The sequence below is a fragment of the Doryrhamphus excisus genome, chromosome 17, assembly GCF_030265055.1.
Source record: "Doryrhamphus excisus isolate RoL2022-K1 chromosome 17, RoL_Dexc_1.0, whole genome shotgun sequence".
NCBI lineage: Eukaryota > Metazoa > Chordata > Actinopteri > Syngnathiformes > Syngnathidae > Doryrhamphus > Doryrhamphus excisus.
In genome coordinates, this window is record NC_080482.1 from 7,332,671 (window position 1) to 7,350,594 (window position 17,924).

At 46.2% G+C, this 17,924-nt stretch overlaps 2 protein-coding genes across 11 annotated transcripts in view; one reads left to right on the forward strand and one right to left on the reverse strand.

The window, feature by feature from the left end:
* Positions 1-17,924, forward strand: part of LOC131105533 (zinc finger protein 431-like) — a 22,657-nt gene continuing 4,733 nt past the window's right edge. Inside the window, exons 1-4 of one of the 4 annotated variants that reach the window (XM_058053719.1) lie at positions 1-240; positions 310-2,345; positions 3,404-3,529; positions 16,963-17,024. In XM_058053719.1, the coding sequence (XP_057909702.1) occupies positions 78-240; positions 310-959 (813 nt within the window). In that variant the 5' untranslated portion in view covers positions 1-77 and the 3' untranslated portion in view covers positions 960-2,345; positions 3,404-3,529; positions 16,963-17,024. Of the gene's footprint in view, positions 241-309; positions 2,346-3,403; positions 4,060-5,660; positions 5,763-16,962; positions 17,025-17,924 lie in introns of those variants that run through there. The other 3 variants (XM_058053721.1, XM_058053720.1, XM_058053718.1) reach the window with 3 other exon arrangements.
* Positions 5,940-17,370, reverse strand: atn1 (atrophin 1). 7 transcript variants are annotated; one of them, XM_058053704.1, is made up of 10 exons: positions 17,140-17,370; positions 15,938-16,069; positions 13,813-13,914; positions 13,488-13,607; positions 10,627-13,322; positions 10,315-10,525; positions 8,213-9,680; positions 7,945-8,088; positions 7,630-7,810; positions 5,940-6,630 (listed from the first exon to the last, which is right to left on the reverse strand). In XM_058053704.1, exons 2-10 carry the CDS (start codon positions 15,962-15,964, stop codon positions 6,597-6,599), a joined length of 4,983 nt encoding a protein of 1,660 aa, XP_057909687.1. In that variant the 5' UTR covers positions 15,965-16,069; positions 17,140-17,370; the 3' UTR covers positions 5,940-6,596. The 7 variants fall into 7 exon arrangements, 6 of the variants coding, with proteins under 6 accessions (XP_057909687.1, XP_057909685.1, XP_057909686.1 ...); XM_058053702.1 differs by having other exon boundaries at positions 7,921-8,088; XM_058053703.1 differs by having other exon boundaries at positions 8,213-9,683; positions 17,140-17,369.

A 17,924-nucleotide genomic window follows, 5' to 3' on the forward strand; every position in this document is an offset into this window, starting at 1 on the left:
CGTTCAGGGTCTCGTAAAATACGGCTTTGAGGCGCAAATTCGCTCATTTTAAAATTTCCACTCCGGGTTCGACCACAATGATGTCTTTAAAGGCTTTTCTCAACGAGAGACTGTTGGCGGTGGCGGATGAGATATTCGGGGCCGTCGAGAAGACAATAGACGAGTACAAAGAGGAGATTTGCCGTATGAAGGACCTGGAAATCGGTCGCCTTAGAATGCAGCTGAGGCTCCTGAAGCCAGGTTGGTGTGAATTTAATATGTATATAATAATAATATATTACATTGTATATATTTTATTCTTCTATTTAGATCCATTGATCGGTGTCCAGCTGCAGGAGCACACACGTTACCCCCTGCCTCCTCCTCCTCCTCTTTCTCCTCCTCCTCCTCCTCCTCCACAACAGCAACAGAATGATGCAGCAGCAGACATGGAGGCCCCACACAGTGCAGAAGAAGCCAGCAGCAGCAACTTGGAGCAACCCAGGGAGCCTGCTCGAGTGAAGACGGAGCCCCACAGGAACCACAAGGAGTTCTGGCTGGGCCATAGCTCAGAGGAACAACTGGAGGATCTGGAGTCGGACATAAAAGACTTCATGTCCTCTGCCTCCAATGTGAAGAACAGTCTCCAGGACTTCCCTTCATTGCCCTTTTATTTGTACCACAACAATATCGGGGAGGAAGCCAAGGAGAAGCCGTACAGCTGCAGTGTTTGCGAGAAGCGCTTCGCCAACTGCTCTCACCTGGCGGCTCACATCAGGACGCACACGGGCGAGAGGCCCTACAGGTGTGACATATGCAGGAAGAGCTTTGTCACCACCAGTGCCCTCAACAGGCACCAGACCATACACACCGAGGGCAAACACTACGTGTGCATTTACTGCAGTAAAGCCTTTAAATGGATGGAGTCTCTCGGCAGGCATGTGAGGATTGCGCACAAGAGACTTAACGTCCCTGAATGACCTCAATTTAATCCAAATATAAACATATGTAGTTAGTTTACATTTATACGCATTCGGCCAGGTTCAAGTGGGGGTTCAAAATGGACCAGTCGTAAACAGAATAATCCATCCATGGCTTCATTTAGTGTTATCAGTGAGCTGACTTTTGGGGTGAAAGGTAGGGTACCACCTGGACTGGGCGCCATTTAGGGTATTTGCACCTATGGAATGTACAATTTAAATTAACATGCATGTATTTGGACTTTGGGAAGAAACCGGACAGGGAGAACAAAGCGAATATTCCAACGGGGGTGGAACAGTGGGCGAGTGGTTAGCCTCACAGCTAGGAGACCAGGGTTCAATTGCACCCTCTGCCATTTCTGTGTGGAGTTTGCATGTCTCCCCGTACATACGTGGGTTTTTTTCGAGTACTCCGGTTTCCTCCCACATTCCAAAAACATGCTAGGTTAATTGGCGACTCCAAATTGTCCATAGGTATGAATGTGAGTGTGAATGGTTGTACCCTAAAAGCGGTAGAAAATGAATGAATGTTCCAACGGAAATTTGGACCCAGGCTGTGAGGCTGAAATGCTAGCCGCCACACCACAGTGCGGCCTTAACATAATGATAATAATCCATTCAGCCATTTTCTGCCCCGCTTGTCCTTGTTTATGTTCCCGGTGAGCCGCAGCTTCCCTCAGTGGCATCAAACAGTAATCCATACTCTCTCTCGGTGCAATGAAAAACAACACATCCATAGCGAGTGAACGCATCCCATAAGTCAACAAATAAGCGCTAAACATAACATGTTTAAAACTTTTATTATGTGTTGTTTGGGCTTTTTTGTATAAGCTATGCATCTGGCTATCTGGTGGGCCACACGAACACACTTGGCGGACCTGATGTGGCCCATGGGCCACAGTTTGCCCACCACTCTTGTTGACCCCTGTTCTAACCACAATTCCACTGTGCTGCCCTAAATATAATAGTAATAATCTTAGGATAGAATATAATGATAAAATGGAAAAAGTGGCATTTATTTAAGAAAGCGGTGTATTGTTCTCCAGTACTAGTTTAGGCTTCAAATTAATGTTCTATAAATAACCATCAACGGGTGCAAACTGTAGTGTTTGTTTTGAATGTTGAGAATATGTGCATTTTGTCAAGGCTAACGCCAATAAATGATGTAACTGTGTACTCATTATGAAAATGTTTTTACTTGGCTTTTAATTCCGCTTTGGCCCCTTGCGTTGACAGCATGTCAGTTTCCCTTTGATCCGCTAGGTGGCAGCAGCGGCACGCCATTGACAAGCTACGGTATTTGTTGAAAAAAAGAGAAACTCAATATGAGCGTCACTTCCTGGATAACAGACTTCTTACAATCAAAGGTTTAAAAATAGAAATGAGGTAAGGTAACCCCTTTATGTATTGATTTTTGACCAGAAATGAGGCAGCTGTAGTATTGTACAACTAAAACATTTTAGTATTAGCAGCAAAAACGCTAAATGTTGTTGATTAGGAACACCCTGCCTGCACTAGCAAATGATACTGAATATTGTAGTTTCCTATTTCCTAATGGCCTAATATCTCATTTCTTATCTCCCCTCATCTCTCTATTTCCCACCCTTCCATTATTTTACTTTATTTTATTAGCCTTTAGTGTCACCTATAAAGAAATACCTATAAAAATTTGCTTTGCTTTATTTTACTTCATCTCATTCCTTTAGTGCACAGCTTAACAAATCATCCAATTGTTTACTTTAGTAGAGCCTGAAACAGGTTAAAGACACTATACATAAATAATATGAGTGCCGAGGTAGCAAATGGAAACAAAAGACTAAAAACTTTGAAAGTTTAACTTGCCACCAAGCGTGAGCTCGCGCACAAGTATTAGCAAGTTTAAGCTAACTGTGTTAGCTTCGTTTAGCGGAGCATGCTAATGCTGTTGTGTGTGTGCCACTCTGTATGTGTTGTTGCTTTCGTGCTTCTTAATGTAACCGAGCGTTTTTGTATGGCTGCTGACTTCGTCCAAGTTGTGTGTGAAATAGTGTTGACAGCCACAGTCGCAAAAAGCAATTAGATAGCTCTCCCGCGTAGCCATTTTGAAAACACATTTTCAACACACATCACACTTCCGGCCTTCAAAATAATAGCAGCGCACATCCGGTCTCATAGAGATCATAAAATAAGGGCGTCAGAAAAGTAAAGCTATTTAATTGCATGTACAAGAATGGTTTTTTTAACCACAAGCACGGATATGATATGATAACAAAATCTATGGTGAGAAAAGAAGTTTAAAAAGGAAAAAAATCAACAGAATTTGAGACAAAATAAAACACATTTCGGCCTATGTAAATGGTTCACATAAAAAAACTAATGCTATTATTTTATGTAATTAGAAAGGATTGTATTTGATCTCCTCATGGCAGAGAGCCCTCACTGTGGTCCTCTTTCAACTGTTGTAGATAACGACTTGAAGATGTTCACCAATCATTCAAGGAGATCCTCTATGGATCATCTTCAGTGGGGCTGAAGTACTGAGAGATGCACTTGAGATGGCGCTTGAAAAAGACAACACACTCAGCTGCTCAGTGAGTTCCAAGTGATGGTGATTCTGCTGAAGATGAACGAGATTCACTTTTCTTCATTGACTATAATTCTACTGTCCCTCGCTGTAGCATGTGACAATGACGGTAACAGCCAGAGCCTGAAGACTCCTTTTTAGTTCATATGGGCAACAACGTGTCTCCACTGTGTGGCCCGGCTATGTGCAGTCAAGTTGTTATTGGCCACGGGGCGACCGTTATTGAGTTTGACGGCTCCACTGGGAGGAGAGGCATGACTGTGGAGCTGTTGCATCAGCTCGAGGATGCAGCAATGTGTTCTTTGTGTCACACCAAGCATGTCAACATAGTCTGTGGGACCGTTTAGAGACTGTCCTGCTGCATTTATAGCACGTTTTATATATGACGAATGAATCAGAAAATGCAGACGTTCACAAATTGGCCTTATTTTGTGCTGAGTCATTGCTTGGTGATTAAAATTTATGGCCACAATAAATTACATTATTTGTTTATTAGCATATTGCACCAATTAACCACAACATCAAGTACACCTGCAAAACAAATGGGCTCAGTCAAAGTAGTATTTGTATTTTTTTTTCAGTTTTCAATTCAGTTTTCACTCTCCATGTGCATCCACATGTATTCATGTTTCATCCTCTCCTTTCACAATGCCCTTAGCCTTCCTCACTGATGAAGTGCTAAGAATATCACACGCAGATGTGATGTCATCAGTGGGGGACAATCACATTCATCCTGCCAGAATTCTCGTGTACATTACGTTGACACACTTATTCAAGGTGACTTTTGTGACACACTACCTGCATACCTTATCATATACTGTATGTCCTATCATCATACCGTATCTTCACAGTCTTCAGGCAGTGAGTCGTCATACAAGACGTCATTGTATTTTGTAGGCCTGTTAACGTTAGAGGACAAACGGGACAGGGTATATCATAATCATTGGACTGTGTTCTTTATTTCCTTTACTTCCTTTCTTCAGGTGACTAAAAAGGGTGAAAGGAAAAAACTTGTGAAATAGGAATTGCATTTTTTGGGGGAATTTAACCCATCATTCGCTTTCCCTTTTCTGTGCATTCTAGTGAGAGAAAATGAGTTAATATGAGCTAGCGAATAATGGACGTCATGAGAAATATACGTATTTTGACGCTAAGGCCCTCACAAAAAATACGCCAGCGCCACTTCTATATTAACCAAGCTACAAAGATATTGTTATTGTAGCAGCTGACCTGAAAAACGATATTTATCTGTCGGACTAACACGACGCCTCGCTAGCTCGTGTCATCATCACTCACAGACGGAAGAGTGCTCAATTTCGCTATGAAGACTCAACAAGAGGCTTGTTTGCTGTCAGCATTTTTTTACCTGACGACTGGAGCACATGTCTTGTGCTGGAAGACACAGCCATGCCAAGGAGAGTGGGCATGTAGCTGTATCTATGCTGCTGTTATTGACGGTAATAGCGTAAGCTATATGCACGATGTGAAATCAATGCGCCTAGGAAAGAAGTTTCGGTAATGTTTTAAATCATCAAAATATGGCAAATGCAAGTATTAGATGTTAGCATCAATGTACCTGCTTTTGCTATAAAATAATAATAAAATGCTGTGAGGGTTGTTTTTTAGAGGGCTTCATAGTCGAAATAGGTGTGCCCCAATTACATGCATTGTTAGCTAGCTCGTATTAACTCATTTTCTGGCGTTTCTTCTTAGCATGAAAACATGGGGTAGTAATAATAACAATAATAATTGCTGTACATTGTTTGTATTGGTGCCATTCTGGCCACTCAAGGACATCATACAGAGTGTAATTAACGCTATGTTTCAACAGCAGTTAGGCAACTAATTTAGAAAAACGGGAAACATAAATAACTTAATTATGTTTTGTAGGACTTTTGACCTTAGAGGACAATGGGGCAGAGCATACTATAATAAGAAAAAAGAGGAAGACTGTAGTTTGTTCTGCAGTGTCTAAAGGCCCCCCATTCAGTGATCCGTGTCCGTTTGAAGGAGGTTCCTCTGTGCCAGACATGGCAAGAAACACATCACGCCTTGGAGCCTTCAGCAGCGCTGTCCGTAAATCGTACTCTCGCAGCTCCTCCTCCATTTTTTTTCCCCCTCTCTTTTCATTTTTACAGTTCACTATGGAATGCCAAGTCTACAGGGCTGCTGCTGTTCAATGGAGCAACTCAACTCCCATGTCTCGCACTCATCCCATGTGTCTCCTATTAGCCACACTCGCCAAAAGACGAAGGAGGGGGGGGGGGGGGGGGGGTGGTGGCTAGGAGAAGGAGTCCGAGAAGGGGGGAGGGGGAGGCGCGTGAGGAATTTGATATGCTTTGTTTAAGAATGACTTGTATAACACAAAGACGTGGACTAAAAAAAAGTCAAGGTAAATAACTGCAGGTAAAAACATAGCAAAAAAACCCCATAATTTATTTCCATGTTGGTTTTTTTGCTTTCATCTTGTTTCACAAGGTCAGTTTCAAATGAAAAGTGAGTCATACCATGAAAATGTAAAAAAATAATACAAATAATATGTACTTATATATATATATATATATATAATTAATTATTATAGACAAACGGACCACATTAATAATAATAATAATAACAATAATACTGCTGTAAACAGATCACTAAAAGGCTGGTCTCATGCATATAGATTCCTCAAGTACAAATGAGGGCATAATTACTAAAATGAAGAACCAAAAAGTTCCACTGGTAAGCTCCTCTAGCTACATGCAATGACATTAAAAAGACTCATTCTGTCTGGCGTTGAGTATTTTACACATACTGTACTTCACACTATTGCCCAAACCCCTCCCTTCTAATTCATATACTGTACAGAGCACAATACAAAAAACAGGACTGAAGTTCAAGAACACAATGCAGGACAAAAAAAAAAAAAAGAGTCTGGAACTTCGACTTGGTGCAGTTCACAGGGACGGTGTGTAAATTCCCCATCCCGTCTTTGTCTTTTCATAGTTTGTATTAATAGTGCTTTCGTTTTCTTCTTGAATTCAACTTTGCACGCATTTTCATCATTGTTTTTCCTTTCTTGTGCCGCTCCCTCACAGGGTCTTGTCACTTTCTTTCTTCAGGTGACTACAAAAAGTGAAAGGAGAATCAGAATCAGTCGTTAGTTTTACACGGTACAATCAACTGTGCAAAGATGGGAAGTTTTCTCCCAGCATGAGAACACGAACATTCATTCATTCATTCATTTTCTACCGCTTTTCCTCATGCTTCCTCAGCTTATCCCAGCTGTCTTTGGGTGAGAGGCAGGGTACACACTGGACTGGTGGCCAGCCAATCACAGGGCACATATAGACAAACAACCATTCACACTCACATTCATACCTATGGACAATTTGGAGTCGCCAATTAACCTAGCATGTTTTTGGAATGTGGGAGGAAACCGGAGTACCCGGAGAAAACCCATATTTTTTGTAGTTGGAGCATACAAAAACCTGTTTATGGCTTTCTAAATAAAGGTTTTAACATTATTGGATCCCAGAGATGGCCGAGGGTGGAATTGAACCCTGGTCTGAACACGAACATAATAATAATAATAATAATAATAATAATAATAATAATAATAATACATTATTTTTTAGAGGTGCTTTCTTGGGCACTTAAGGGCACCATACAGAGTCTAAATAATGATTTGTTTTTATTACAATTACTTAATTTTCCAGTCCATTCCACAATGTTGTGGAAAGCTTCATTAGCTTCATTAAATTGTCATTAAATAGCACAGTAACATGAAAGGGAAATGCCTCAGTATAAATAAACTTATTTCTGCAATTCTGTCAAACTAGCTAACAAACTTTTTTTCTACGTAGCTACTTTTGGCATTTTTGGTGCAAATGAAGGGGTATACTTTAACTTTTTGCCAATACAGTCTGCTTGCATTGGGATCAGATGGGGCCTTGACCCCTAGATTCAACAGGAGGCAACTTGTGTAGCATTTGGAACATACTTTGTGGAGAAATGGCATCATTTTGTTCTCTACTGATTATTGTGTGACTTTGGGTTGCACCAGGTGGTTTTTGGATATGTCAGGACTAATAGAAATTGGTACATTGTGGTACATAAACGTACCTATAGTACTCGTCCTGGGTGAGGGAATGGTGGTGATGGTGATGTATCCACTGTTGTTCCAGGGCCAGTCTCTGGATCTGCAGCTCCGCGCTCTGGGCCTGCTGCATGGCCTGGAGCTGGTGGGCTGCCGACATGGGACCAGTGAGGGAGGACGGTTGGGGCAGGTCACGGAAAGGAGCACCTGGGAGAAGTGTCCCCCCCGAATGTGGAAATGAAATCATCAGTATCATTGCTAAGAGCGATGTCTGAATTTTTAGGACTGTTTTTGATAGAAAAAAAGTGAGCGAGTACATGGACGAGGAGTCTTCTCCTCACCGAACAGCTGTTGGCGAAGCACCTCGCTGTCAGTGAGGGGGTGAGCCAGGATGGGTGTGCCTAATGTTGCTGCGGGGTAAGGGAGGCGTGCCAAAGGAGACCCCGACGCCAGCGGGTCCATCAGGGGGTGAACCCCGCCCGCCGCTGGATGCCAATGATGTAATAGGAAATATAGGAGATATTTAATAAGAGCCAAAGAAGCAGAAATACTTCAAAGGAAATGAAGAAGTACATCAACGTAAGCGGCATAGTTAGTAGCAGTGGATACCTGTGTCTTGTTGGTGCAAATGAAGGTGCGAGTGGATGTGGGAGTGCTGGTGATGGTGGGGTGTGACGTTTAACATCTGGACGCGACCCATGTTTTCTCCTCCACTTCCACCTCCGCTTGTTCCTCCTCCGTTTGCGTTGCTGCCTCCTCCTCCTCCTGCACTTCCTCCCCTTTCTCTTTCCCTTTCCCTCTCTCGTTCCCTGTCTCCGAAGGCTGGCGGTGCCGTTCTGTCTCGTTCCCGCTCCCGTTCTCTGTCTCCACTTCTGTCTCGCTCAAAAGAGGCGGGTGATCGAGTGGGAGTCGGGTAAGTCTCAGAGGAAGTGGTTGGTGGTAGATGAGAGGGCAGGGAACTGGGAAAAGATGAATGGGGGACTGGGTGATGAACTGAGGTGGCGTTGGAGGTTGGTGGAGCAGGAGGAGGAGGAGGAGCAGATGGAGGTGCAGCCGGGCCTGTGGGAGGTGGGGCAGATGAAGCATGTGACGGCGGTAGGAGTGACGAAGGAGGTGGATTGGACAAGGACTGCGGGGCGGGAGGGTTTGAAGGTCGAGCTACTGGAGGCAGAGTTGGGTTCTGGAGATGTGGGGGGCCAGCAGGTGGCGGGGGAGGAGGAGTGCAATACAGTGACACCTCATTCGGTCCCCCTCCACCTCCCCCAAGGAGCAAGGAGTGGGCATGTGCGTGAGCACTGGCATGGGAATGAGAGTGAGCCAGGGCTAGGGCTGCGGGATCAGGAATGGAGCTTGGTGGGTAGACCCGTTCATCGCTCTTAAACTCAAATCCCGGCTTCATGCGCTCACGGTGAGCAGCAACTGCATGAGGAAAGCCAACTCCTCCTAACCCTGAACCCCCAATTCCTCCAGGTACCGGGCCTCCCCCGACCCCAGGGTGACCCCCAACACCGTGGCCCCCTTCAAGGCTGCCACCGTACAGAAACCCCAAGATTGCTGCAGCTGTTGCAGCATCAGCAGGTAGATGATGCGGATGAGCTAATGCATGATGATTCTGGAATTGGGGTAGAAAAAAGGAGGGGTGGACATGAGGATGACCGTGATGAACTTGAGGGTGGTGTGCTTGAGCCCGATTCGCCGCCCCCAGTGGGGACATAGCATGGGGACGAGCATACTCACTCAGGGTTCTTAGAGCTGGGGTATCGGGACCAAGATATGGACCACCGATACCTATTCCCAAAGCACCCTGAGGGCCCCCAACTACTGCTGATGCCCCAGCCATGGATGGCAGGAGAAGAGAGTGGGGGATCGCGTGAGAGAGGCTGGGATGGAGGTGGTGTGCTGGAGGGAGGTGAGCATGCGGGTGAGAGGGATGATGTTGAGGGTGAGGTGGAGGGTGAGCGGCCGGGTTGCCCGGACAGGAGGAAGATGATGAAGGATCCAGGATCATAGAGGATGAAGACGGGAAGAAGAGGGAAGAACCATGACGAGCCCCTGCAGCTACACTGGCATCTTTCTGCTGCTGCAAAAAACGAAAGAAGAAATAAATAATTTTATTATTATTATTTAAAATAATATAAATTAATAATTTATAAATAATACATTTCATTCATTCATTCATTCATTTTCTACCGCTTTTCCTCACGAGGGTAGCGGGGGTTGCTGGAGCCTATCGAGCGGGGTACACCCTGGACTGGTCACCAGCCAATCACAGGGCACATATAGACAAACAACCATTCACACTCACATTCATACCTATGGACAATTTGGAGTCGCCAATTAACCTAGCATGTTTTTGGAATGTGGGAGGAAACCGGAATACCCGGAGAAAACCCACGCATGCACGGGGAGAACATGCAAACTCCACACAGAGATGGCCGAGGGTGGAATTGAACCCTGGTCTCCTAGCTGTGAGGTCTGCGTGCTAACCACTCACCCGCTGTGCCGCCCCAATAATACATTTATTATTTATAAATTAATTCCATTGTGCGATCGCTTAAATGTAGTGTCCATTGGGTTATGTAATGGCCCACTGAAAACGGCCTTGCAACCCCCTTTTGGGTCCTGACCCACCATTTGAGAACCACCTCTTCTTCACTATTCAGCACTATATTTAAAAACTTTATCGACACAGTTTTGCTCCACAAGCTCACCTGTAGATGGCGATCCAGTTCCCTCTCACGCTCCCTTTCCCGCTCTCTTTCTTTTTCTCTTAGATCCCTGGCCCGTTGCTCGACCTCCCTCCGAGCTCTTTCTATCACCTCATTCCTCTTCTTCCATAATTTGGAACCATCCAACGGAACAAAGAGGACATCGCTGCGGGCACAGGAGTTGCCGCTGCCCCGGTCAAGGACTTTGTGAAACCTAGAGACAAAGTGAAACAGCACACCGGTTATTTCAGCCATCAGGAATCAGTATTACAATCATTTGGGGAACTCAAGTGAGAGACAAATAACAACAATTACCTTGCTGATTGGCTAGCGTGGATGGGAATATCTACGGGCTTAGGTTCAGGAGACGGGCTTCTCAACACAGGTGGTGGACTCTCACTCTCGTCCCTCTCCTCTGGTGGTTCCTCCTTAATTACAGGCGGTTGTGGCAGGCCTGAATCTGAAAGGCCGTCTCCACCAGGAAGTGTCGGGGTAGCAATGCTGTTGTTAGTAAGAGGTGGAGGGCCCTTACAGACGTTCTGAGGTGATTGGGAGTTTGTATTGCTGCTAGTGGGTGTACCACTGTTGCTATTGCTGTTAGCCAGATTATTGCCGCCGCTCCCATTAGAGTGGTATGTTCCTGTGAAGCTCGGGTGGCTGTTCAAGGTGCTATGTAAAGGGGAGGGACGGCATCCTGGTGATGGCATGCCTGGCCCGGGAAGAGGCATGTTAGGTGCAGAGGTGGATCCGGGGGGGAATGACGAGAAACCTCCCATCTGATTGGTGGAGGGGCTTGGTAGTGGAGATAGATGTGTCGGAGGAGTCTGAGCAGTTGACTGGTAGTGTGGGGCACGTATATTAGGTGCCATACCTGGTGGGGGTTGCTGAGTAGGAGGATATGGAGCATTTGGAGGATGTCCATGACTGGTAGCAGAGGATGGAGACAGGGCAGGAGGTTGATTTGGAACCCCGCGGTTTTGGTACAGAGCAGACTCTCGCAGGTTTGAGTCCCTCTCTCTCTCTCTAGGTCCTGGCTGGTAGTGTGGGTGAGAAGGGTGAGGATTTTGGATTCCACCAGACCCTGAAAACTCTCTTCCTAGATTAGAGGTAACGCCAGTTGGGCTGAGATAATCTCGATTGGTCCCAGTGGACGGAGGAGCGCCAGCATTGAAATCTTTCCCACTAGTGGGAGGATACTCTCTGTGAAAGCTGTCAGGTCCAGAAGAAGGGGTTTGTGCCTGGTCTATGGGAGGTGGAAAGTCCCGATTGGAGGAGTTTGTTGGATGTGAGTGTGGGGGCATAGAAGAATGAGGTGGGTGGGCGCTGTTGTTTTGCGGTGATGCTGGTGGATCTCGGCTCAGCATGGGGTTAACAGGTAGTCCGCTAGCTGAACCGGGGTGGTTTCCTTGTGAGATGGAGTTGTTGTTTGGGTTACAGTTTCCTTCTCTTGCTTGGCCTCCAACCTCACCCCATCTGCCTCTGTCTTTGTCTCTGGTATGCCCCCCTCCAGCTCCGTTAGGGCCAAATTCTCTACTCTGGTTTTGATTTGGCACGGGAAACTCTCTTCCTATATCCCGTTCCCTTTCTTGATCTCTGTCTCTGAAAGCTGGAACGTAGTCTCTTCTTTCAGAACCTATATTAGAAGGTCCATCTCTTCCAGAGCCTTGGAACTCCCTGTTTTGACCCACAGACAAACCTGCAAACTCCCTGCCTTGGATACCAACCATCCCACCACTACTATTAGCCCCACTATTCGTGTTGCTGTTGTTACCAATGGGAGCAGAGAACTCCCTGTTGAGCTCAACCCTCGGTCCCCTCTCCCTGTCTCCCACAGCCCCCCTGTCTCTATCCCCTCCCCCTCCAGCATACCTGGGAATGTACTCCCTGTGTGGGTGAGGGTGTGGATGGGGGAGGTAAGAAGGGTGAGAGGTGGCGTGTCGAGAGGAAGGAGGGTTGTAAACAGAGGGAAGTTGCTGCTGCTGCACTGGGGGCTGGTGCTGGTGTGGGTGATGGTTGCCAGGGTAACGGTTGTAGCCCCAGCTCCCCTGGCAACCGGTTGCTGTGCCACCCTGCCAGGTGGGGGAGCTGTAATGGTGAGGGTGGGTGGTGGTTTGGGTCTGGGGTTGGGATTGCGGCTGGGAGGCGGTCTGCATCAGGGACGCGGGAGTGGGCTGGGCCTTGTCCAGGTGCTTATCTGCTTTATCCATTTTGTCTCTTTCTATTTTGACCTCAGCGGGAAGATTTTGCCCCCCCAGCTCCAGTGGTTTAAGAGCAGGTGGAGGAGGAAGAGGTGGGGGCAAGGATTGCGTAATGCCAGGGCTGTTATGGGAAAAATCTCCACCCACGGCAGATGTCTTTGTCACACATTGTGTGTTGGCTTTGGAATTAATTCTATTGCCACTTGGCAAGGCATCGGCGCCAGTAGGTCCACCATACTCAACTTTACACATGAGTTTGGAGTCCAGAGAGAAATAAGACTTCCTCCCAGCAGAGCTGTCATTTGAAGAATCCCCAGCTCCACGGAGCAAGGGATTGAGACCCGAGGAGGGGCAAGGATGGATAGGCTTAAGCGCACAGTCCTCAATTCGCGCATCCGTATCCATCTTTTGTCCATCTCCACAGGGATCCTCCCCTCTCCGCTCTCGTAGTGTCCTTCTGTCCTCTGACGCCAGGCCTCCTGCGCCTCCATCTTTGCTTTTCTCCCGTTCCCTTTCTCCTTGCTTTGGTGAGTCAGGGCCCTCGGAATCAGAGTCTAGGCTACCCAGAGGAGAAGCGGAGAGACTTGGGGATGAGGAACGATTGTCCTGGTCGATGTCCCGCCCACTGCTAAGGCTGCTGCTGCTATTTGCCAGGCTGCCCACAACCGAACTCCTGCTGCCTTGGGATTGGCCGTCTTCATTGTCACTCTCACGGGATTGGTTGGACACAGAGGTTGGAGGCGGGACTGCGGAGGGAGCCAAGCTGTCAGTGGAGTGTGTTGATGTTGGAGGGTTCTGGTTGGCGGCTGGATCCTGGACGAGAAAAGATCATTTGTGGATGAAGTAAAAATCAATGTTGTGAAAGCGATCTATTGCCAGAGCACGGCAGAAATAACTCCTTATAGGTCAGACACACAAGCCGTTTGGATGAATTATTCCACTGCTTTATATAACTGGCTGATGAAATGTAACACAAACCTGAACTTTCTGCCTTTTTGCAGGAGACACAAGTTCCTCCCCCTCGCTCTCAGATGAATCATGCCCTTGTGATCTGCGACTGAAACGATTTCCAGCCAGTTCCTCACCGCCACCTCTTGGCTAAAGTGACACAATACTTTTAATTCTACAGACACATGTTATTTTGAATGCATAGTCTTTCATGCAGTTCACATGCATTGTTACAGATATCGATACTGTACTACAAAGACACTATAACAATGATTACATGGGTGCAAGTCATTGTTACCCTAATCACAATCACAGGCATGCACACACGTTACATAGAGAGTGTACAAGCTCCAACCGTTTGTCTATCGTTACGTTCGGGTCGAGTGGGGCTGGAGTGCGGGCGTCTACCCCTCCTCTCCTCGCTCGCCCCCCGCCGCCGCCCACTGCGCATGGGCATCTGCATGGTCCAAAATGCAATAATGTTAAAACAAAATGGGAAAACAAAACAGGAAGTGGTAGCATGTAGTCGAGATATTAGACCTCTTGGATCGGTTATTTTGAAAGTGTGGTAGTACAGTAAGCCTTTACTGGTTTTTCTTTATTTTCATCAAGTTGCTACACATCCGGGTACTCCGGTTTCCTCCCCCATTCCAAAAACATGCTAGGTTAATTGGCGACTCCAAATTGTCCATAGGTATGAATGTGAGTGTGAATGGTTGTTTGTCTATATGTGCCCTGTGATTGGCTGGCGACCAGTCCAGGGTGTACCCCGCCTCTCGCCCGAAGACAGCTGGGATAGGCTCCAGCACCCCCCCCCCCCCGCATTCCAAAAACATGCTAGGTTAATTGGCGACTCCAAATTGTTCATAGGTATGAATGTGAGTGTGAATGGTTGTTTGTCTATATGTGCCCTGTGATTGGCTTGCGACCAGTCCAGGGTGTACCCCGGCTCTCGCCCAAAGACAGCTGGGATAGGCTCTAGCACCCCATGTGACCCTCATGAGGAAAAGCGGTAGCAAATGAATGAATGAATGCTACACATCCGGCTGCATGGTGGATAAGTGGTTAGCGTGCAGGCCTCACAGCTAGGAGACCCGACTTCGGGTTTTTTCCGGGGACTCCGGTTTCCCCCTCACCCCTTCCAAAAACATGCTAGGTTAATTGGCGACTCCAAATTGTTCATAGGTATGAATGTGAGTGTGAATGGTTGTTTGTCTATATGTGCCCTGTGATTGGCTTGCGACCAGTCCAGGGTGTACCCCGGCTCTCGCCCAAAGACAGCTGGGATAGGCTCTAGCACCCCATGTGACCCTCATGAGGAAAAGCGGTAGCAAATGAATGAATGAATGCTACACATCCGGCTGCATGGTGGATAAGTGGTTAGCGTGCAGGCCTCACAGCTAGGAGACCCGACTTCGGGTTTTTTCCGGGGACTCCGGTTTCCCCCTCACCCCTTCCAAAAACATGCTAGGTTAATTGGCGACTCCAAATTGTCCATAGGTATGAATGTGAGTGTGAATGGTTGTTTGTCTATATGTGCCCTGTGATTGGCTTGCGACCAGTCCAGGGTGTACCCCGCCTCTCGCCCGAAGACAGCTGGGATAGGCTCCAGCAACCCCTGCGACCCTCGTGAGGATAAGCGGTAGAAAATGAATGAATGAATGCTACACATCCCCCTGGAAGATGCCAGTCTCACACTTCCTGTTCTAGAACAATGTGAACCTGGCAATATTGTAGTTTCTAATCAACACAACCTTGATTATCTGTCAACACTGTGTATAAAGATTAGCACCTGACACTCACTTATCTGTGCCTGTTGTGAGCACAAGGTGCTCACGACGATCACCAATCCCACTTAGATGTGGTCTGTATGAAAGGCACAAGTGGATAAATGCCAGATTTTATTTTACAGTTCTGATACATTAACCTTTTGAGAGATCTCTGCGCCAAGAGGCTATGGCATTGATTCTCAAACTGTGGCAAGAGTTCCCCTGGTGGTACGTCGGCTCCATCTAGTGGTATACAGAAACCCCATTTTAAGTCAAAATAAAATGGTATCAGAAATAGTAGTATATGTATGAAATATGTAAATTAGTCAATGGTAGTTGGTGGTTGATTAGCCTGACTTCAGTTACATTCTGTGTGTGTTCATTCCCCCTCCCTCAGCAATGATATGAATAAGTGTCAATGGTTGGCTAGAGACCAGTACAGGGTGTATCATGCCTCTCGGCCCAAAGTCAGCCAGGGTAGGCTCCAGCTCACCCATGAAACTGAACAGGATAAGCAGGAAAAAAATGGATGGCTGAATGGATAATAGTAGAAATACAAATGTATGAACCAAAGATTGGAATTGAGTTTCAAAATTCAGTTCATATCAAATTTTCTGGGATTAGAAGTCATGGATTATGACGAGCTAGGTACTTGGTGAAAAACATTTGAGAATCATGCAAAAACTCTATGGCCGTGTGCCTCACCCATACCGATTCTTTGTGTGTCCGCGTTTTCATGATTTCTTCTTTATAATGTCCATTTTACAAAACACCAGGCATTGTAAGACCTCGAATGGGTCGCTTCTGCCGTTTCTGTTGTTGTTTACTCACTCCGCTGAGAACCTGTAAAGAATCATAAACAAAGAAGGCATTATTTGGCCTGCAGATGTTTTTTTTTTAAGATGGCATAAAGTCTCTCTTCTATTTCTCTCTCACACACAAACACACACAAACACACACACTCAAAGATGCAGGAATAACCAATGTGCAAAATAGGATTTGACCACGTGTGGAGATGAAGAATTTGCGCCATTGTGAAAACGTGTAATTTACAACTGCAGAAGGCCTCGTTTTCATCGTTTAAAATTCCCAGCATGCCTCTCTTTCTGTCCCTGGATCAACACCACTGCTGGCTCAAAACACACATACACACATTCACACACACACACACACACACACACACACACACACACAGTGGTGGTTTGGCCTGTGTTCTTACACCAAAAACTTATATATTAGGCGTGCATGCAGTAGAACAGGCAGGGTAGGGAATATGGAGGCACACACACACACATATATACACACCCCTGTGGCCACTTGTGGTTAACCCTATGTCCTATGACCTGGTTATGGCAGGATCACATGTTTATTTGAAATATATAAAAAAAAATCCATTTGCTGTATAATGAATGATGAATAAGGATATAAATAGTGTGCACAAAGGTGATTTTTTTCTCTCTCAGCTGCACTGCTACACATGGCTATGCATTAATTATTAGTGTGTATGCTGCAGTGACATGCATAATAGGAAAAATAGCACACACTTATAATAATAACTATAAATAATAATAATAATAATAAGGATGAATGATGCATGGCACATACAGGTGGCAGCTGCCTGCACTTACATGCAGGAATTGAGTACTGCAGTGCCAATGTAAAGATGCATGGACGGACTGAGAATGGCGAAATTATCTCACACCGGCTTTTCTTTTTTTTCTTCTTTTTTTTTACAGGAATGTGGCTATGCCTAGTAAGTCATTATGGAGCCTGAACGCAGCACCGGGATGACAATAAGGTACAATGGAGGGGTGTGTGTGTGTGTGTGGGGAAGGGTAAGGGGTGGGGGGGTAGATTCCAAAACACACAGCATACATTATTTTGTCACCCCCCCCCTTTTTAATCCTGCTTACCTTTTAATATCCAACGATGACTTCTGGTTCTAGTGTCCTTTTTACTGCCATTTTCCCCGCTTTCTCCCAAAACACGCCGTCTCACGTTTGGAAAAAAAAAAGCCAACAAGGCGACTGAAATCGTAGCAGCAGCAGCAGCGTGGAAAAATCTGAACTGTACAAATTGATGCGTATGTGCCCTGGCTTCTTACCCCACCCCCTTTTTTTTTTGCTTTTGCCTCCACCTCCCCTCCTCCTACCTTGTACCCCACTCTTCCTCCAAGACGACTTTTATTTTTTATATACGAATATGTCTCTCCCTGACTGGCTTTTTCTCTGTGAGAGAGCACAATTTTAGCAGTGGAGAGAGGGATGAGAGAAAGGAGGAGGAGAGGAGGGCGTGATTTGCATAAGGAAAGGAAAGGAAAGGAAAGGGGGGAGACGTCAGGAGGAGGAGGAGGAGGCCAAAACTCTGAAGAGGGAGGGGTGTTGGTGGTGGTGGTGGGAGGGGGGTCCCTCTGGAGTCACCTTTACAGTACACTGAATTATATTTGTCATGCACAATAAATACGTAGCTAATATACAAACCCAGCGTTAATAATAACAATAAGAGTGATTTCATTTGAATACAATAAGTTGTTTTCAAAGAATGTTCCCCCGTGATTGAGTCCACGTCCACGTCTGTCCTGCAGCTGTCTGTCTGAGCTTGTGTCCAGCCAAGCGGCTCTGCAGACCTCCTCTTCCTCCTCCTCCTCCCTCTCTCTCTCTCTCTCTCGCTCTCTCTCTACCCTTCACACAGCCCCCTG

Coding starts and splice junctions, on each gene's coding strand:
- atn1 (XM_058053701.1), bottom strand. CDS start 15,964: ATGAAAACGCGGACACACAAAGAATCG. Junction 9,684..10,314: donor AACTGGATCGCCATCTACAG/GTGAGCTTGTGG, acceptor CGTTTTTTGCAG/CAGCAGAAAGATGCCAGTGT. Junction 8,089..8,212: donor TTTGCACCAACAAGACACAG/GTATCCACTGCT, acceptor ATTGGCATCCAG/CGGCGGGCGGGGTTCACCCC.